General features: G+C 36.2%; 1 protein-coding gene across 1 annotated transcript in view; it reads right to left on the reverse strand.

Moving 5' to 3' along the window:
- WDR70 (WD repeat domain 70) overlaps positions 1–22,877 on the reverse strand; it is a 136,090-nt gene that overhangs the window by 80,601 nt on the left and 32,612 nt on the right. Inside the window, exons 6-9 of the mRNA XM_075447270.1 lie at positions 16,585–16,644; positions 11,102–11,235; positions 5,715–5,868; positions 3,842–3,918 (exon numbers count right to left, since the gene is read on the reverse strand). Coding sequence (XP_075303385.1) covers positions 3,842–3,918; positions 5,715–5,868; positions 11,102–11,235; positions 16,585–16,644 — 425 coding nt within the window. The remainder of the gene's footprint in view (positions 1–3,841; positions 3,919–5,714; positions 5,869–11,101; positions 11,236–16,584; positions 16,645–22,877) is intronic.

Consider the following 22,877-nt stretch of genomic DNA (forward strand, 5'->3'; position numbering starts at 1 on the left):
CTCCTGCCCTGTAGAAAGACTGATTCAGGACTGGGAGACGACTTTTTTTTTTTTCAACTAGATGAAACATTCTTACCTGAAATCTCTATGTACCAAAGTCACATAGAGATATATTCGGCTTTGTCTCAACCTTTTTCTCGAGATAGACCTTACCAACAGTTAACCTATTTGCATGAAAAACACATCAACTCTAGACACAAAACCACTACAAAAGCACTGCATCTTGAAACAATCCACACGCTGCACTTCCAACAGTAACGTAGCACAAAATTCCATCTTAATTATTAACTGTCACTGAAGAATATATAAAAACATAAGAAACATCCAACTTAAATCTGACCATAGATTCATTTAGCCCTGTTTTCAGTCTTTGATCAGAGCAATAGTAATGTTGACCAAGTCTGGCCATTATGGTTTATTCCCCTCATTCCCCCTCACTATCCACAACTGTCATATGAGATGCTATGATGCCTATTGCATTTGCTATCTGTTTATGAGCCATTCTAAACATGAAATTGTCTCACCCCTTTTTAAATCTGCCTCCACAAAGTCCTGTGACAACAGATTTCAAAATATAACGGGACAGCATCCAAAACCAAGTATTTTCTTTTACTTATTCTAAACTTTACTATAGCCACTTTCAACAAATGTCTCTTAATATAAGAGATTTTGACAAACAACAGTTCGACATTCAGCTCATCTACCATCCTGAACATTTTGCAAACGTTGATCATGTCCTATCCCCGTTTAGACTTCTTCTCCCTACGATAAAGACTGGCTGTCTTTTGATCTGACCCGATAAGGCCGCTGTCTCCAAAGCTGAAGTTCTGTTACAATTGTTTTGCTTGCTTTGTATGCAACATAAACCAAGTTTTCACACAGACTCTTCAACAGTTTCGTATTTCTGTGTTTCATTAAGTGCAAATCTATGACTCAAACAAAAAAAGCCAGCTTTACAAATCAATGAAACACAGTTTTTCAACACTTAAGGATCAGTTGTAAATACTGGAATAAACATAAAAAAATAGACAGGTAGATAGATAGGCAGTTCTAACATTTAATCACATCCATAAACATCCATTCTATGCAAGTTGTAGAACAATCAGTACATAGTACAAAATTTCTGGTTTCTAGAATGCTTGGTATAAATCAAAATTTTAAACTGCTTTTACTTAAAATTTAGAAAAGCCTGTTTCCTTTAAGGACAAATCAATAACATTCTCAATTATGTCTCACTGGTATGGTCCATTTCTTTCTTTAGCTTTAAACATCTTTGTTCTGAAAGCTAAGTATTCTAATATTACTTTACTGAGCAAAATACTGTATGAAATTTCCACAATAAAGTAATCGTACAGCGGTTATGTTTCCTCATTCAAAAATCACTAGACAGTACCTCCATTTATTTAGAGCGACATTTCCACTTGAACATTCTTCAACATTATAAAAGCAATAGGAAGACCCACCACCAAAAAGAAGTCAGAAAGTCGCCTGGTACTACATAACACTAACAGAACTGCTGTCACCTACTAATGAAACATAAATTTTCAAAGGTGTGCTACTCACTTATAAACCTTTACACAACTTAATTAATGAAAACAACACTTTTATTAATTTCTTTGAATTAATTGTTTTCTAAGCTCATTAGACATTGGCATCATCGGATGACTTTCCCTACTCAGACTCCTACTTTCTCAGTTCAGCAGGCTCAACAGGAGCCAGCAGCGTGTCCGGAGAGCAAACCCCATCCCGGGGTGCATCAGGCACAGCAGCACCGGCCGGGCAAAAGAGGGGATCACCCCGCTGCAGTCAGCGTTGGTGCGGCCTCACCTCGAGTGCTGTGTGCAGTTCTGGCCCCACCGTTTAAGAAGGATGCGAAGGTCCTGGAGTGTGTCCAAAGGAGGGCAACAAGGCTGGTGAGGGGGCTGGAAGGAATGTCATGTGAGGGGTGGCTGAGGACTCTGGGCTTGCGTAGTTTGGAGAGAAGGGGGCTGAGGGGCGACCTCATTGCTCTCTGCAGCTTCCTGAGGAGGGGACGCGGGGCAGGAGCTGCTGAGCTCTTCTCCCTGGGACCCAGTGACAGGACATGTGGGAATGGTTCAAAGCTGCACCAAGGGAGGTTCAGACTGGACACTGGGAAGCATTTTTTTTACCAAGAGGGTGGTCAAACACTGGAAGAGGCTTCCCAGAGAGGTGGTCGATGCCCCAAGCCTGTCAGTGTTTGAGAGGCATTTGGACAATGCCCTTCACAACATGCTTGAACTTCTGGTCAGCCCTGAAGTGGTCAGGCAGTTGGACTAGACAACTGTTGTAGGTCCCTTCCACCTGGAACTATTCTATTCTACTCTAGTTTACAGCTCCAATCTTAAGATTAATTACTGATTAAACTCTAGAGACTTTGTAGTTTGTGTTATTATTAAATTTCACAGATGGAATACTCTCTTTAACATTTAAGTCCTGTGTTGCAAATTAAGCAATCCAAACTGTTTCTTTTCACATGACGTGCTCAAATCCTGGAAAGATCTGACTAGCATGGAACAAAATGAAATGAGATTAAAACACTTTTCCTGTAATGTCAGCTATGTAGTGTCTCTGAAAATGCAATTAAGCAGCCATTTATACTAGTGTTTATCTGGACTTTACTTACTTGACCAGACCATTTCAATTCACAGCAATTCAAGCATCAGGGATGCACTGAATCCATATTTGGTATATTAGTTAGGCATTTGCTTAGATGGGACAAAATTGGACAATCTTCATAATTTGTAATATGTTAAGTTGTTTTTCACTGTCTACAAATTATTCAACATAATTAAGAAGGTGTACTATTGTCTAACTACATTCCAAAGCGCAACGAACTTTTTAAAGTATCTCTTCTACCATTTAATAAATATTTCGACTATAGAAGTAAAATCTTTGTGTCCACAAGCTGGAAAAAAATATATAGTTGGTTTAACTTCCATGTATTTTTACAATCAAACTGCTCCATAAAGCACATTGTAGTATCTAGGGTTTTTTTCCTTCTGCCACAAGCTTATCAGAACTTGTGACTTTTCCTATGAAAATCATTTTTTCATGTACTTGTGTGTTAAACCACCAAATTGGTCCCTTTTGGGAAAAAAAACCCACGCCATTTAAAGTAATTGATAACTGGAGTCTTCTGTTTACCATGGACCACACTACAAACACATTAGTGGGGCAATTCAGTCTTCCCACTCACTGTCACTCTGGCATAAAGGAGACTGCCTATTTGAAACATCAATTCAAAAATCATTCATGATCTTACTGCTGACAGTTACAGTAACTTTATTAATTAATGCAGTTGCCACAGTGACATTTTGCCATTTGATTCTAACCACAAAGATCAAGACTGAGGCCACAAAATAATTTTTAACAGTCTCTTTGACACTTGCCAAACAACACCCATCAATATTCGATTACACAACATAAAACTTGCCACTTCCAATTGAAACAGTTTATCTTCCCAGCAAATTCAGTTACATTTGAGGAATACTCAGGAATTATTCTACTCTGACAATACGCTGGGTAAAGCTAAATTTTGTCCAAGGATTTTTTTTAAAACGTATTTAACCAACAACTTTCATGAAATATCATTAAAAGTCATTTTAAATTACAAAACTAAAATAATACAGACAGAAGACATTTGTTATCTAGAGCCAAAACAAATAAAATTTTTGCTTCCAGATGTCACCTAACATTGTCCTGAGCACTTGCTCAAGATTTAAAAGGATGACATTTAAAGCAAATTAGGGCACAATATTAAAACACAAAAGCCAAATAAGTCTCTCAAAAAACCCTGGCAAAGGTAGACCTCAATACTCACCCATCATTAGAGCATGTCAAAAATTCTTCCTTTATTTTTGGATGCCAGCAGCCTGAGTTGAGCATTGCTGTGTGACCCTAAGGAAATCAACACAAAGAGGTCTTACAAGGTTTTGTTACATGTCTTGCAAGATTTTATAAATCTTACTCCAAATCCTTCAAGTGGAATCACGTGAAAGCTGAGGGCCAAATCAGACCCTTCTGATCACAGCAATGGCTGACTGACATTACAATGATTACAGATTTTATGTACTCTAATCTGTTTCATCATTGCTTGTTTATATTTGCAAGTTATAAAAACCCTGCCATTCTTCTACTCATATTTTTTCTTTCAGAAACTAGGATGGAATCACACTTCCCCTTTTTCTCATGGGAGAACTGTAGTGCAGAGAAAGGATGGAAAAATAGGCATCAATATGGTGTCATGCAAATTGTTTCAAGTTACACAAAAATGACAGGATTAACAAGAATTACCAGGGTAATACAGTATAAATACTCTATACCAAGCTATGCTAGCCAAAGACCTTGTTGCAAAAAACTGAAGAAACAGAATTCAAGAGTCAAGACGGATTCAACCTCAGGTGAGTTTTTCACAAAGGATTAGAAGTTGCAAACTGAGTGTTCAGCCCTGTTTCTTTAGGATGGAAAAGACAGAAAGTAAGGATTTTATCCAAAGTAAGCCACTGCCCTTATGATGACTAGAAATATAAAATGTCTTTGTCCAGTTGGCTTTACTTCTTTGAAGCACACGCACATGCTCATTGACTACATTCTAAGAGAAATTTGGAAACTACTCCTGCAACACTGGAATTGCTTCAGTTTGCTTTAAGCACAAACATGGAGAGAAATACTGAAAAGTTAATGGGGCGATATAACAAATATTTTAGCATTCTGACTGCTGGACCACAATACACTGGAATTCTAGAAGTTTACAAGAGAAAGAAAACCTGAATTATTCTCAAGTAAACAAGAACTAAAGCAGATGTTACCATTTGATGGTTTTATATACATACCACTAGCCAAAAGAAATAGTCATCTGACAAGAACAGCTTTAGGCAAAACAGCGTTTAGCCTAGTCATTTGGCAATATACTTTACAAGCAATACACAAATCAACTTTATCATCAGTTTGAGCAGTAGATTTTATCATTACTTTTTAGGCTTAAGCTATTTTAAAAACTGACCTGAATTTAAATCATCTATGTAAATAGTATCACTGTCTCATATAGCTCATGGAAATACGAAGGCTAAGTCGTCAAAACCCGGTCAACTGTTGTTAGAATACTTCAAAACTTATGAATCAGCCCTTTTCTATCTGCATTTTTAACTACCATTAAAAATGCATACATTGTTGCTTTTACACTCTTGTCATACAAGTAACAACAATAACAGCCTCCAAATTCTGCCTTGAAAGAGGTACACTGTATCAGCAAAAGAATGGAGGGTAGAAGAAAGTAAGAAGCTAGACGAGATCAATGGTTTTTAATTTTTTTTTCTAAGTTTTCCATTGTTTGGACAAGGGCATGGGAAAAAGATGACAATTATTACAAGATACACTTCAAAATAGATCAATTTGCTGTAGCATCATAGAAACATTACTTCAAAGAGACGTCTTGAGGTCACCTGGGTCAACCTGCTGCTCAAAGCCAGATTAACGCCAACACCAGATCAGGTAAACCACGGCTTTGTCTAGCTGGGTCTTGAAAATCTCCATTGCTGAAGGTCGCACAACTTCCAGCATACATCTATACATTGCGGTATCACATCCCAGAGACAGGGCTTTGCATTCTTGCTTACCAACATGAGGTTTCTTGTTAAGAGCAAAAATACACGACACTGTCAGTCATCTCACATTCAAATAATTTCTGACTTTACCTTTGTGTTTGTCATATCCACAATGTATTGGTCTCCTTTTATGCATTCCATTACTGGGAAGCCATCTCTGTCAAGAACTTTTGCCTGAGAGTTACCAGATACAACGAGAATAACATCTCCTGTGCTGCTATACTGTAAAGATTTGATCTGGTGACTAAAAAGACAAAAAGAAAGAAAAACATTTCAATTAACTTCAGTTCCTGTAAGCCTACACTATTACAAGTGTCAATGGTGAGAAAATGTATTGGAGAAATAGACCCATATACGTTCTTATACCAAAAAGACGAAAAAAAAAATATCTGAGATTAATGCATGAAAGCTTTTCATTCCTCTCTCTGTGTGCACGTCACGTTTCCTTCTTCAATCACACAGCACATCAAACAATATTATTTACAAAGTTGGCACCTAAATTGTCATTTCTCGCAAACATCTTTAAGAATGCTCTTATAACTCCAAGTGAAAAATTGTATGTGTCACATTCTACTCTTCAGGGCTGAAAATTCTTTTTCATCTTCTCAAAAGCAACATGTGGATTTACAGTAACCTATAAATTACTATTAAAGGATGCTGTAGCCCTACATAAAACTCCACTGTGCATTGTACACCAGGAAAGTAGTCATATGTCAGCATTCTTGCATCTTTTTATATGTTCAGGGTTACAGTTTCATCAGAATCTTAGTAAAGTTAAATATACCATCAACCCTGGAAACACAAGAGCAGACAACAATCTGCCTAGTCTACTACATCTAAGATGATTGCTCATTTGCTATAAAGGTTTTCTTACACATGTCTTCTATTGATTGAGAAAACCTGGGAGAGAAATCATGGAAAAGTACCAAGGTGACAAAAATTCTTAACTGAAAGTGGGAAGATGGCTGATGAGCGAGAAGTCCCTTTCCAGCTTCAGCATCTTCTCTCAGCACTCTGCTTTATGAACAAAGGTCACTGGAGTTGCTGCATCTGAAGCAGGTATCCCTTTGATCCCCTACCCGGCTATACTCCATTACAAGGACTGCAAAGAATGCAAAGCATTCTACCCACTCCACACACGCCAGAATTTGTATCCTGGCGCATTAACAGAAAGTGCACCATAACATTACTTTATATTAATGCTTCAGCTCTGCAGCTAAATTAACCCTGAATTATGGACTGGAATGCATTTGCCAGCTAGACTGGGATTCCCATGGCATCCAAACTGTCCTCAAATGAGTACCTTCCTTTTGGTGATGAACATAACCATATGCATTCAAATTCTAGTAATTTCAAGAAAACTAGTTTTTAACATGATTTTGCATTAGTAAAATTAATATTCAGATGATCAACAAAACGGGGTATAAAACTCATAACAATTTAATGTTTCACATCTTCTGTGGTAGTGGCTTCATGACTGACTCAGCGGTAGCTATTATCTGCTAAATCTGTCCTCGAACTGTGAGTTACTACACAAAACACATAAAACAGTTTAATACATATTTTAAAAGTTCTGCATTGATCATAGTAATGTAAACTAAGCATAAGTTTCTCATTCAAAAATGTTTGGCAAAACTGATTCCATTATAGTTCAAAAGCCAAAAATTGCTTCAAGCACGCTATTATGTAATACAAACTGGCAGCCAAATTGGCTGAAGTATAATAAACTCTGATTTTTGGTAGAAAGGAGACACTCCAATCTGGGAATTTCCGAAACAGATCACAGGCGATGTCTGAAAAAGCACCCTGAGCCTCAAGAGCAAAAATGGATACTTGCTCAGAAGAGGGAAATGAAGGCCAGCCACATTAAGCTTAGAGGAAACTGAAAAAAAATAAAAAAGAAACCCAGCAGAAAAAAAATATCTAAAGTCTAGAAGATTCTCTGCACACAGCTGATAAACCTAGACTAAAGAATTCATCACATTCAGCTTTAGAGCAACAAGCATATCTTAGGAATTAAAAAAATTTCCTCCGTTGTACTTCCATGTGCTCTTGCCATATCACATAATTCATACAAAGCTCAGAATATTCCTGCCCAACCCAAGTACTGCATGCAGAATGAAGTACTTATCTAGTCATATTTCTCACACTCTAATGCTGAAATTGTCCAAAGAGAATACCCAACACATATCCAAAGCACAAATTCATGTTCTGTACTTTTCATTGCTGAAATGTAAGAACCAAAAACAATAATTTAAAACCTACACTAAAAGATTATTCTAGCTTGATGCATGCCTCATGCATGAAGAGGATTTGGCCACTAGATATGATCAAACAGCTTACCCAGAAGTAAAATCTGATTTCTGAGAGAACCCACAATACCTAAAGGCCCACACAGTCTTCTGACAAAAATGTTTTTCAGACACTGGAGTACTAAAATTGAAGCTATAAACACTAATACTGGGTACATCCACCAGCACCCCCAAGTCCTTCTCGGCAGAGCTGCTCTCAATCCCTCCATCCCCCAGCCTGTATCGATAGTGGGAGTTGCTGCGAACAATGTGCAGGACCTTGCACTTGGCCTTGAACCTCACGAGGTTCACACAGGCCCACTATTCGAGCTTGTCCAGGTCCCTCTGGATGGCATCCCGTCCCTCAGGCACGTTGACTGCACCCCTCAGCTTGGTGTCATCTGCAAACTTGCTGAGGGTGCAGTCGATCCCACTGTCCATATCATTGATGAAGATGTTAAACAGCAGTGGTCCCAGTACTGTTGTTAAGGCACTTCTTAACGAAAATATTTTTGGTTCTTCTTAATGTTAAAGCAAAAGTCTTGGGAAACTTACAAAAATAGTTGCCTTCAAAAGCATTACTCCAAGACATTTTGGTTCAAAGATGCCAAATGTGCATATTAATTTCTATCAGAACCTGCAGAACAGAGCTACATACGTGGGTAGAATCATGACACACAAACAATTTCTATACACGTAACACAACTTTGCCTTACCCTTGCCTTTAACACCGAGTTGTGGTTTGAAAGTACTAGGTTTTTGTCAGGCTCTTTTTTTTTCCTTTTGGTCCCAAATCCAAGGAGAAATTAACAGAGTAACCTGATATTATGCTACAAAACAGAGCCTGGACAATACAGAATTGTTCTCAGGCTTTTTTATTCTTAAAATGAAGTTAAATTTATGGCTACAGAACTGATTTTCTGCTAACACTGAAAACTTCTATAACAGAACTCCTCAGAAACCTTTGAAATTAAGGTCTGTGAATGCTAATAGTCCTTGCAATAAATTCCATAGTGAAAAAAAAATATATATACATCTGGGCATAATTCATATAATATTCCACATAGTGCTCACCAGCATGCCTCAGTGTCAGCATGAAAGAACTTTTTCTTCAGTTTGGGTCTTTTTATCAGACTGAGCAATAGTTCCAGTTTCATGTTTACAGAAAGATAGAGAAGGGGTACTTAAATATATTTTTAAAGCCCCAAATTAGTACATGAGACTTGCAGCATAGTGAAATTCTCAAACTTTTCACCAGTCAATTCTTTTTTTAGTATTATTTTATATTTAAATTTTTATGTATTTCATTTACACTTCAACATACTCAAACCACAAGAAAGTACATTTCACCAAGAACTTTCACACACTAGTACTTATGAAAGACTTATAACACACTAAATGAACTGTGTCAGGGATAACAAGCACTTTAAGCTCACATTTTACCATCATTTTTTGCCAAAAGCAGGTTACAATGTATTCGCAAGCTGTTTTCCTTGAAATGGGACATTAATGTACACTGTACTTGTGGGTTTTATACTGTATTTATGTCTTTTACAACTGTTACCAAGTACTGATAAATCTGAATGCACTCTTTGCTCAATTTGCAAATGCTTCAGTTAAAATAATCTCCTACTGTGGGAGTGAAGACTGTCAGCTTTTTCTTACTTCTCAGTTCACAGAATCACAGAATAGTAGGGGTTGGAAGGGACCTCTGCGGGTCATCTAGTCCAACCCTCCTGCCGAATCAGGGTCACCTACAGCAAGCTGCACAGGACCTTGTCCAGGCGGGTCTTGAATATCTCCAGAGAAGGAGACTCCACAACCTCCCTGGGCAGCCAGTTACGACAGAAGAGAGGAAAATACCATTTCTCTCCTGCTAACTAGCCATGTAAATGAAACTCATGCCCAGAAAGTCTGAATGTGACTTCACATTTGGAGAATTTTATTTATTTGTTTATTTCAAAGGGGCATGTTTACTACCTTATGTTTTCAAAGTAAATGTGCCATTCATCCATTCATTATAACAAGGTAAGTCTGTCAAAGAGATCAGAATTGCATAATGAATCAAAGTATACTTCTTATTTTCCTAATTTTTCACAGTTTAGAAAGTTAGTAGAATCCCTTCCTACTTTGCTCCTTTTCAGGACAACAGCCCCAACTTCTTGTCTTTCGTTCTCTAGATTCTTGGCACATCTATAATTAGTCATACACATTCTAACCTTCCAAACTGACCAAAATTCAGCTGTAGCTTTTTAAGACAATAATGATTAAAAACAAACATTCTAAGGACTACTTACTATGCATAATAAATTTCAACCCCTTTTTTAAGCATACCGAAGTATCTCGAAGTACACCACACTAGCTAGACTTTAGAAAGTATCTTGCTAGAACAACTGTGTTATTAGTTTATGAATGTGTTTATCTGAAAGTCTGCTGTGCCTGAGACATGCGCTCCTTTTGAAGGAGTTCCATATTTCAGTTCTCTGGAAGAAGTAGATGAAGTCAGTTCATTTACTTGCTGAATTACCAGTGAACAGTGCAGGTAGTACGGAACTCACTCTCTGAAAAATGCATTCTGTACTTGTTTTTAAACTTGTGTATGTGAAAAGATAAATGGAAATAAATATATAGCTTTTTTCTTTAAAAAAGACAATAGACCTAAGACTTCTTTTAATTCGCACTATGCAGCTATTCAATTATCAGTGCAATGCAAAGGACCAGAAACAGAGAATTTAATGAAAATTAGATAACTCCCCACTCAGAGATACTGGCAGCAACTACAGAGGTTCTCCAAAAAGGGGTCAACTGCTTTAGCTTTCCTCTCATCTTCATTAATTTCATATAAGCAGAATACGTACAGAAAGGGTATTCTATTAATTTCAATTACAACTATGAAAGTCAACCTGTTTCTTTGAGAGGTTCATAATCTATTTGCTGATATGCTATTAACAAGTTCCTCTGCAAATTCACCTGTAGATTTCTAAAAGAGAAAAATACGTAAATTATTGGAAAAAGCATGAAAAGACAGAAGCAGGTAAGTTCTTCAGTTCACATTCCATTTATCTCAAAAAGGTCAATGGGATACAAAAGCCTTTTAAACAAGGTATGTTACAAGGCTTATGGGCATTTTATTAGGAGCTTAACATAGGCATAGTCTTAGGTGAAAAAGGCAGTCTTCACGCTTACCATTCACAAGGCTGGAGTGACCGAAAAGCTTGGAGAGAGGCATCCATCCCAGCAAAATCCCAAAATTTAACGTCATAGTCATATCCACCAGTTATCAAACGGGCACCTGAAGGATCCAAACCCAAAGCAGAAACCTGTGCAGGAATAAAAAAGGGAAAAAAAAAAAAAAAAAAAATTAAGACCAAGCTTTATTCAAGCTTTTTATTATTTTTCTTTCTACAGTTCTTCAGGTGTCACCAAAATATAAAGTAATACTAAAGTAAAAAAAACAATTCAGTGTGTTAGTTTCTTTCTAAAATATGTCAGCTATATTTTGTTCTCAAATTTTCACTACCTTGTATAATGTCTGAGTACTTTGGAAGGGACAGGGGGAATGGAAATTACATGATCTGAATAAACCACTGAAGACAGCCGAGAAAAGTTAGTTTACAGTGTTTGCTTTCCAGTCATCTCATTGCAGAATCTGGATATGCTTCACTTCCATGAAGAAAATTGCACTCCACATTTTTCTCAAAAGCACAAATAATATTTCTAGCAAGATACTGAAATGGCATTTAACATCCAGTAGTTTAAAGATTCTGTGCTAGTTTATTCAAGACTGTTCGTGTGCATATATACATCGTTTGATTAAATTTCTCTTCCAAAAAAAAAAAGAATAAACTTGATTTAAAAAAAATCACAAACTTAAAACAAAGATACTATCTTAACTAAAAAAGCTCAAAAAAAATTAGCAAAACCCATTTGTTTTACATACAAAGCTAGCTGCTTAAAGGTACTCAGAACTTTGACGAGAGAATGCTTAATGCTCATTTCTCCCATCTGTTATCCTCAAATCAAAGGTTGATTAAAATGGGATTTTTAGTGAAAATCCTATTTTAATTCTCTATTTGAAGAACTTTATTGCAGTATTATTCAAACCGCTATATGGAAAAGTGAGAGTAACAGAAAGCATCTTACTGATTAAACATCCTTTCATTTACCTTCAAAATTATTTCTTCTCTTTTCTCCTTTGTGAAAATATTATCTACTACCTTAATTTCAAGTATTAGTATCTACTACCATGATTTCAAGATTAGTTAGACAACGTGCTAGATTAACTCTCTAAAATTGTCATCTACATGAGATACATGAGTGTTGAAAAGTGATGTTAAAAACTGTAAATGAAAAGTATTTTTTGAATCAAATAAATTTTATTCATTTAGTAATTTATTATTAAAAATATTTGATTATTTGTGTAATAATTTATTACTAATAAAAACTATTTAATTTATAAAGTAGATATAAATTTTGTGTCTTACTGAAAGTTACATCCAACCTGAAATATTAAAATCACTGAAAAAGTTTTCATAAGCAGATAAAACTCCTATGGAATTCATCCTTAGGTTTTAACCCCTAGAACATAATTTAACCTCTACTTCAATTTCAACTTAGGCAGACCATGGGTAAAACCTAGACTCTAACCAGTGGATTACTCTTAACCATTGGACAAAAACCTGGGTCATCCCACATATACAAGACAGATTATCATCAGATTCAGAAACACTCTCACAACAAAGAACACAATCTTCAATACAAGAAAATAAAGTGATAATAACAATAATAATTGAAAAAAAAAGTTCTAGGAAGTACCTGGAAAGGTATTTGAAGAACTGAGCCAGAAAATTCTGAAGGGAAAAAAAAAAAAAATTTCCTCCATCGAGAACATTCAGATTTCTAGAAAAATTGTGTGTGGGGAAAAAAACAAACAAACAAAAAACCTGTATATACAACAAAAGAAGGAAAAGCCTTAATTTCTGAGAGACAGATAACGCCTGAGAATAGTGTCATGGCTATACGCTAGCAACACTGAATTTCTCGGGGGGTGGGTGTGAGAGAATCAGACCAACTACTTTCAGATGCCACAACCTGTATTAATAATTCCATATATTGATGTATAAAATTTACACTAATTTGCATAGACAGATGCTTGTCTGTATGTATTATCTTCTTTACGTGTTTATATGAAAAGTACTGTCACTATGATGTAATGCAGACACATAGAAATACCACCAAAAAACCTTGTCTCAAAGATATACCAGTCCACTACTGGACTTTTTTTTAAAGCTTTAGCATATACACTCTTTACGGAGACTTATAAAACTTATATAAAACTGTTAAATAGTTCCCACAGAAAACACTGTTTAAAAAATGGAATTTAGTATGAGGTATTCCCTTTTCCAAGCCCCACTGAAAAGTGACCTACAGAAAATAAATGTTTCAATAAAAGCACGTTATGAATGGAATTTTTTTTCAAGTTTAAGCTGGACAATCTCTTTTGCTAAAATTAAGTTTTCCTTATATGAAAGAGTATGGGCTGCTTTTGATTTTTCTTCTTCCAGTTTCATGTAGAAAAGGTTCACTTAGCTATTCCTTATTTTATCAAAGACTCCTTTCTAGTCATCTTCTTCTTAAGGCTCATGCATGCACCTCATTGTATTTCAAACATACAGTGCCATCATATCCCCAACAGTTTGAAAAAACTACTTTCAAGAAAACCAAGATGTTGAAGAAATGATACTGCTGTTCATCAGGCAACTGATGGCTCTTTAATCTAATTGTCCTGCTTTATTTTAGAGGCAATTCACTTGCAGAAGTCTCACCTTTTAGTCAAGGTCTAAAACTTAATTCTTCTAAAGAATGCAAAGGATCATCAGATATCCTAATCAGTGCCCCCTCCCAATCTAATTTACAGAGTTACTAATAGATTCAACATTTTTCTTTTCACTTCCCTGAATCAAATGTTTAAAAGCAGTGCTTTGCTCTATCCCAAAGAATGAATTAAAGTCCACTTAGTGATTATGTCACTGTGACATATTTGATTTTCAAATGAAACAGATGGAACCTCTTACGTGATTCCAAAATTAAAAAAGCCCCTTTTACCATTTAAATGCAGATTTTTAACCCCATTTGTTTCATTCATGTTTTCTAACATGCAGAAAAAATAGGCATCTCCAGATTAATCATGCATTCAATTAATAGACTCAAGTCTATTCTAAAATAACTACCACAGGAAGGAGCAGCTGGGATATGAGATATTAGAAAGCACACTGTTCAGAATACCTCTGATTACGTATTCTTTCTCATAGCCACCTACGTATCAAAAGTGTCAGGAGAAAAAAAAAAAAAACACAACCCTGAAGTGTCATTAGGAACAGTAACTCCTATTAAACTGTATAAGCAAGGCAACTGGGAAATTAATCAGGTTTCTGGAAAGACTCTCCAGCTTGGGAAATCTTTTCTGAGGCTTTTCAGCTGCACAGGAATAGAATCACCATCAAACCCACATTCATTACACTGAAGAGGTACAGATGGGATACATAAGTTTAGCTGAAATACAGTACATTGTATGAATTTAATCAGAAGACTGTACTTCAAAACATTGGGGTGAAACACCAATAAGAAGATATGAAGTTTCTCCCATCCTTATACATGTGTAATGACACAGGTAAGTACATTCATTATTCTAAAACAAACAAGAAAAACAAAAGGCCAGTCCTTCTACAGAAGAGCTGTTTTTTTGAACGATATGTTTCATTAACTGCATCCAGTCTAATCCAACTGTGCTGTATATACCCATACTAGAATTCACCTCCGCTCTACGTGATGACGGGTGCATCATCATGCAGTCAAAACACCTCAGAAGTCTTCCAAAACTGTAACTTCCACTTTACAAAGCTTTTTAGTTAGAAATAAGATGAGCTGATGCTTTCATAAGCCATCATAAGATTTACCGGTTTAATACAGAGAAAAATAATTCAAAAAATTTTACATAATAAAGTTTGTTAGGAAATACATTCAAGAAACATACTACAGAAGCAATTATGGTCACATGTAAAATGGGAAAGAGGTCTGCACCAGCACGCAAATCCCACTATGCACAGAAATTCATATGCAAAGAAATTACTTCCACTGTGTGCACAAAAATCCGCTCTACTTTTGTTTACTGTAATACAATATCTTTTACAGGTCTTAAAAGAGAATGTTTTTCTATTTTCACTTGTTTCTTCTTACCTCTCCTCCCTCTATGTCTGTATGTCTAGCACTATGATAAAACACAAATGGGTAAGCCTTATCACCTCTCCATACTCTAAGACAGACCACAAAGTTTGATGCCAGATTAATAAATAGACACTTCTGAAAATTACTATTTCTGAAAGCTTATAAAAAAAACTTCTGATCTTTACTGTTAAGTTTAAACTCCCCAAATGTTTACTAGACGTTTGAAAGGAATTTTAAGAAATTATTAAAAATTCTATTATTAAAGTCATAAATTTTGATATTTAATGTTTTATTTTTATACATGTTACCAAGTTTAGCCTGTAAAATAATTATTCAATATTACTGAATGTTAAATTAAGTGTATAATTACATTAATTACATAAACAGAAAATTAATGCACGAGTTTTCTTTATTGGATTTTTAAGAAAAGTTATACATTTCCTTACATTGTCAAAAACCTAATGAAAAAGCATTTTTCTCAAATAATTTTTTGTTTTCCTTTGCATTCCTTTGGTCGTGTCCCCCCCCCCCCCCCAAGAAATTCACAGGAACATCCTAAGTGTGAATTCTATTAACTGTCTGACAGTGCTTTCACAGGTATATAACAACAATAAAAGAAATACTAGTATTATTTTCTCATTGAAGCCTAAGTCATGGCCCAAACTGCAGAGGACAAACAGCAGTATGATCTTCTCTAATGATGGAAGAAGAATATGGGGAAAGGATCTGGGAACACATTCAGGGCTATTCATGGCCAGAAAATAAATTCCATTCTATATAAACAGAACTTTGACCAATCAGCATATAAAAGCAGTTTAATTTGTCTTGGAAGATGATATTACTCAAAGATCAAAATACTGAGAACAAAGAAGTTATTGCTCCCAATCGGACAGTAGTTCTTCGAAAGAAAGTGAAGGAGCAATACCGGAGGTGAAACCTAAAAAAGATGCAGCCAAAGACAAGGAACAACAAGGTTTCAAGAAATCAAGAATGGTATACAAAAAGCACTCAAAGAGAATTAAAGGAGAATTAAGAAGACCTGCACTCAGTACAAAGTAGTACTAGAAACTTCAGGAGTAACATTCTCTTTGAAACCCATAACCAGTCAAAGAAAGGTCTAGATTAGACCTACATCTAGATTAGCAAGGTCTAGCCTAGAGGAGGAACTCCAACCATTGCAGAGAGTACATCTGACAAAAAGGAAGCAGAAAGTAGGACTACAATTGAGTCAAACAGAGCCACATTTGGGTTATTACAAGAAAGCGAAGAGGCAGTACTAAAACACACCTTCAATTGCAGTATGAAAAGAGCTATACTAAAATAATAAAATAAGAAAAAGAACTAGCTTCTGCAACTTTGGCTGACAATAAGTATTTCTTAACTTCTTTCATAGACCGGCTTAGTTCTAGAAAAACAAGAAGTGTTGAAAATGTGTTATCACTTACTGTTTTTGTCCCATGTTGGAGTGTGATTTCATGAGAGTCTGGAATTCTCTTGACAGGGTTCTGGGAAAAAAACAGAAAATCCACCTTTGTGAAAATCGTGCTACAACAAAAGAAAACCCAACCAAACAAAAACCCCAATACTGCAACTTAAATAAAAGAAAGGCAGGCTTCCCCAACACCAGCCATAACCTGAGGAGGAGAAATCAAGGGGAAATCAGAAACACGAGACTGATTCCAGATTTTTATTTTCATGGATATACCCCTAAAAATATGAGGAATAATTGTTAAAAAAAAAAACAAAAACGAGACTACTATAATAAAGAATAAAAACACGAAAAGATTTCCTGTTTCTCCTCTTCAGAAAACATTAAAATTCTTTTTGGTTCATAATCAGCAATACCTAACAATCTTGAATTGTGTTTTAGTCATCCACAATTCTTATACAATGTCTTTTCAAATAAAAGGACTCCATGCAGTTAAGGAAATGTACAAAAAAAATCTTGACGCTCATTAAAGGAGCTAAACTTTCTATGTGGTTTAAGATCATGGACTGGCTTCCCACTTCCACTTGTGCCATTATCTCCAGCTGCCATGAGTTTTCACAAATGCCACTGATGGCAGCCGTAAGATAGTCAATCTAATTCAAGGAATTTAATAGCAGCTTACAGATTGAAGGCAATTACAGTTTAAAACATCTAACACATCACACTAACATTTGTAACACAAATATGAAAATAGTTAATTTACACAGGAAGAAATGTACTGAAAGTACTCCAGTGATTGCGAAGTTCTGAAAATGCTCACTTGTCTGATGCCGCTTAAGCTTCATAAAACAAACATAATCTATTATTTTGATGCCTGACATCTTTGTTATAGTTTTCTGTTGGCAAAATCTGATTTTGAAATAATTTTTGAGCATGTTAGATTGTACGATATATTTCTTTCCTTAACTATCTCTTCCCTTTTTTTGTGCTTGCCACAGAAAGTCTATATAGCATCAGGTCAACTTCCTTTATATTCATTTTATCCAGCAGTTCTATCAGCTTTATTTCTCTGCTAAAACTGAAACTCTCATTATCCTTTCTTTAGCCAAACCTACCCTGCTTCTAACTTCTTGCCACTAACCACAGCTCTGATTCCCAAAACAACTGTATAATTTCATTTCATTTTCACATATACACATACAGAGATAAGCCAGCAGAAGACTCATGCCCTCTGTTTTCACATTCACAGCGCATGCACATCTTCAGTTGTCACAGGTGTTTGAAGGCTAACTCAAGTATTGACATGGAAACCATACATGCACTTGAGAAAAAAAATATTTATGGGACTGTAGTCCATGCTAAGTCTGAAAAGGTAATAGTAAAGGTTTACATATAGCTACACATGACATTGTGAAAGGTATAGCCCACGTGGCATTAAGAGACACTTCTACAGACTCAGTGGCTTAGAAGCTGAGAAGCAGGTGTAACTGAAAATCCCCAAGTGAAGCTGTGATTATGATAACGAGTTTATTGTTCAATTGACACTGTAACACACTAAGACAAAGGTATAATTATAATAGGAATTAAGTTTTCCATGCCACATCATTTCCTGCACTATAAATTGGTATTTGCTGGTTTGGGGATGTAAAAAACTGCTCAACAGCTGCTGCCTGTACTTGCTATCCAAGCACATTCCATAAAAACGGAAGTGTGTAAAGGAAACAGCTTCCAAGATTCATACTGCCATCACCCACAAGAAAAGATGTACTACTTCTGCGAACCAAAGGCTTTCACAGAAACCATCCGTTGCTGGAATGAGAAACAGCATTTTGGTCATTCTCTTCTTAATCACTGCAAAGCTGCTTATTTTGTATTCTAATCCCCTTATTGGAGTATTATAAGGCTGCTCATTTCATACACCTTACCACAAAGATAGGTATTGTTTGTCTACATTGCATCACCAGTGAAATTAAATTTGAGAAGTTATCTTAACTACTTTAAGAGTTCCTTCAATAATTCAAACAAAAAAAACCTACTAATAAACAAAATGTGCTCGAACAAACCTATTTCCTTTTAACTGGCAGCTCCTCCAGGTGACAATAATCAAATCCCTCTTTTAAGGAGAAGAATGAACTACTCACATAAATATTTTTCCTTTACGTTGCACTCGTGTTGAACAATATTCTGGCTACTTATTTTTAAGGGAGAACAACAGATAGGAATACATTCTGTCACCTGACAAATCAAACAGTCTGAAAGCTGGACATCTGGTGAGAGCCAGTGGTGCTACACCCCGCAGTGTCCAAGGGATGCCTGGCAGTTAAAGTAACTGTTTAGACTATTCAAAACAAAAAATTAAGATAATAACATCCAGGAACATAACTTGGTGTAACATCTTGAAATCAGGAAAACATTTACAAACAAACAAGGTGGCTTACCCTATTTTAGCATCTCTGAACTTCCGAAATGACTGAGAATGCTACTAATACCTCTAACCTGCTACAACAAATGCCTATGTGTATACACAAAAATCAGATGAGGCTACCACTTTTCCAGTTATTATATTCCAAAGAATAAGGAATCCCATAACATTATTTTTTCACACACTCTTCAAGGAACATATAGTTAATACATTTCCTGCCAATTTGAATATCAGGAACACATGTATATTGGAATATTACTGTAAGTCTGAAAAAGTAAAAGGTAAGAGCTCGCCCAAAGTGATCCTGCACTTCCAGGTCTTCCAGTTGTTGCTCGGATTTCAGCTGTTAAGTTTACACAAATCAATTTTAATATTTCAGTAACGCTGTTGTGGAAAATTTGTATTGTAATTAAAACAAGAAGAGATGAAATCTTTACAGGATTTTTTTTGTTAGTTTTCTTTTTTCTTTTTTAAACCATATCAGGAAAGACAATATTTTAAATTTCTCCTTCAGCATAAACAAAGGAAAACAGTTTTGGTGTTGATATATTTCCTAATATTTTTACAAAAATTCTCAATTCCCTGGCTTAGATAAGATTAATACATATTAAATATGTGAAATAGCGTATTCCAGGAGTTCACAGTTTTTCTCAAAAATGAAAGTCTTACCTTTTAAATAATATCTGCAAAGGACACAGCAAGTCAGGCATCACATCTGCAGTTTGCAGTTACTTTTTTTCAGGCAATTCCAGCCCTAGCTGACTATTAAGCTCCTGAGCCTGACAACACTCTTCTATTCACAGCGCCACTGTCCCTAAATACTGTGGATTTTTTTTTCTTGTTCCTTTTGGGAGCTCCCCTAACCTCAAGCAATACTCAGAAAATATGCCCCTAGAAACCAAAGGCTGAAACTAGGCCAAAGTCTCCAAGATCTCTTGAGAAAAATCAAAGACAAAAACCAAAAAAATCCAATGAACCAATGATGCAGGTCAAACCAGACAAGTGAGAGAATAGACACAAAAAGGAAAAATCAGTTAAAATCTTGATTTCTACATCCTACAAGATACCCTTCAACATCCTCATGATTGTGAGTATGGGCAATAATAATCACCGGGACCTGGCAGAAGACTGGAGGATACAGGAGCTGGGAGAAGAATGAGCTGGTATCTACATGATAAACTACACATTCGGCTAGGGGAGAAAGTTAGGTCCTACTGAACTAATAAAAGAATCCACTACACTGTATCAGAGAGAGGAATTTACAATTAAAAAAGACCTCAACCTTTACCTTTTGCTAGCCTAATAGATTTATCATCCAAAAGTCATTTTAGAATGATCATTAGATTATGTTCATAGGCTTAAAAGGATAAAACCAAAGACTATGAAAAACAAAATAGAAATTCCACAATGACATTTTCTGCGGATCTCACGTACACAGCAACTTTGAACTGCACTTGGTGAAAAATAAATTCATCCACTACAATCTGACCTCTCCCTCCACAAAAATACCACTACAAACTAGAAAATAGGTCCTCAAATGACTCACGTTTTCATGGCCCAACCAGAGAAGAACAGAATGATGCATTTATGCTTAGAAGTACCTCTACTGCTCTGTCTGCAGAGGTCTGTATTTCACTAAATTGAAACTATCCTGTATGAAAAAGCTTTGCAAGCTATAGGTAATCTTTCACACACCAGGCTCTTGAATGGGATCTCCTCTGGGTACCCACAAGACTACAGTTTAACAGAGGAAACAATATTGGTTTTTTTCTGTGTTTGCAATTGTCCTTAGATTCCAGTAGAGAGGAACTTACCTTGCTTGACAATTTCAAGATCGTATCTTGCCCTGAAAAAAATATGACTTTCCTTTTCTGGATAGCTCCTATGTTCTTAGAGCTCTCCCAGTACACTGACTTGCTGGAGACTTGCAGAGATTTATCTTTTGTGTGAGCAGAGCATGGTACAGCACGGAGAAAAAACATGCAAAACTACAATTGGTTAAACTAAAGGTGAGCGCTTTCCTTGTCTTGAGCAGAAGAGGTTAAAGTTGGCTTGGCTACTATTTACTTTAAATACCTTAAGTACTACACCAAAAAATCCCTTCTGCTGGAAGTAAACACAACCTGCTCTTTTGAGCCTCTGCTTCCACTTGGAAGATACTGTCTGCTCGTGGGCAGAAGTGGAGGAGGCAAGAGCTACGCTTCGCAGAGATTTCCCCATTTCTGGTGAAACTGCGGGCTTCACTGAACAAATTTAACAGAGGTAGTCTGACACAGGTGACTGCTGTCTCACTAGAAGATGGATGGAATAACTGGGTTCCTAATGGACAGCAGGAATAGCTGGTGGAAGTGGGACAAAAAAAACTAGCATCAAATGGTGACGGAATTACCTTCATCCACCTAAGAAACTGCAACAACTGAAACTTTCAGATGAAGGACTCCCTGCAGAAAACCATGTTTTAATCATCCAAATCCCAGGCCTGCAGGCAATTAAGAAAAAAATAACTATTTTCAAGCTTTTTGTTTAAATACGTCATGATCATGTTTTCTTTTAATTTTTTTTTAAAGCCGCCCCTCTTCCCCTTCAAAATGACTGTATTATGGAAAAGCAAAAGCCGCACTGCCGGGGGCTGAGGTGGGGCAAGCAGGAAAGTTGGAAAGCCTTTGAAAGGTTTCTTTTTTAAACTGCAGCGTACAGACTGACGGTGCTTAAATCTTCTTCCTGGTGACCAGACAGTAGCAATTCTCCATATCTTCCATTCTTCTCCGGCAAAGAGTTCAAATTAGTAAGCATGATTAAAAGAGTAATCAAGAGTGACAGAAGTAATTAAAAAGAGATATGTAATGTCTCCTAATGAAAATGTTCATGCTGTAAATTATGTAACATATTGAAAGAAAATGCTCTTTAAAAGAGATTTTAAGAACACGGCTCATGGGCTGACAACTCCATCAACAATCACAACAGAAAGGTTGGGATTTCTGACATGGTACAACACTACAAGCTCTTCATTTTAGACAGATAAAATACCACAGAAAACCACTGAATTGTGCAGATAAATAATGCATCAGCATCACAGCATTCAGCATCACAGCAATCCAGCCCAACAGCTGCAGTATCTAGGCACAACAATATGCTAATCTTAACAGCGGAAGGCTTTAAACTACTTTTATTTTACAAGTTACAACATAAAAGCAACTCAGGCTTGTTGCTTGCTAATTTCTGTATCAAGTGTGTTCGGTTTACAGGACCAAGTATTCTCTCTGAAACACCACCTCAAATACAACCCAAATGCTTCTCTTTCCAGGGGAAAGAAGTTACAGAAGTTCATCAAACTTCACAGGGGAACATGTGCACAACCTCCCTCTAATGCAGTTAAGTTCAGAGCTACAAACATGCAGTTTTTCCTTTCTACCTTGCATACAATTTTGAAAGACACTACATCTGTGTCAGTGAATGAAATCAAGAGATTATTTTAGTGATGACGAACAGAGAGAATAGAATCTTGTCTCATCTTCCAATACTGAGTATGAAACACCATTAGAAGAAAGATAAAAGGGTGTGGAGCGGAGTATTTCACAGATCTGGAAGAAAACATGCCTCATTACTCTCTTCAGACTGAAAAAATGTTTTAACATGTTAAGCACCCAGCTGAATTTTCCATGACAGCAGTGAAAGCTGTAGTCAGTAATAAGAGTTTAAACTGATTTTTTTCTGTTCTTTTCTAAACTCGTTTTGCAAACAAACACACACTGATGTTCACGTTTCATTCCACAAGTTACTCCTCATGCACTGATTAAAGCCATGTTCCTTGTAAAATGGGCAGGTTTTCTAAGTCACAATTTGTCATTATTTTCCTCCATACTGAAAAGAAATGTGTAAGATATACA

The sequence above is a fragment of the Opisthocomus hoazin genome, chromosome Z (genome assembly GCF_030867145.1).
Source record: "Opisthocomus hoazin isolate bOpiHoa1 chromosome Z, bOpiHoa1.hap1, whole genome shotgun sequence".
NCBI lineage: Eukaryota > Metazoa > Chordata > Aves > Opisthocomiformes > Opisthocomidae > Opisthocomus > Opisthocomus hoazin.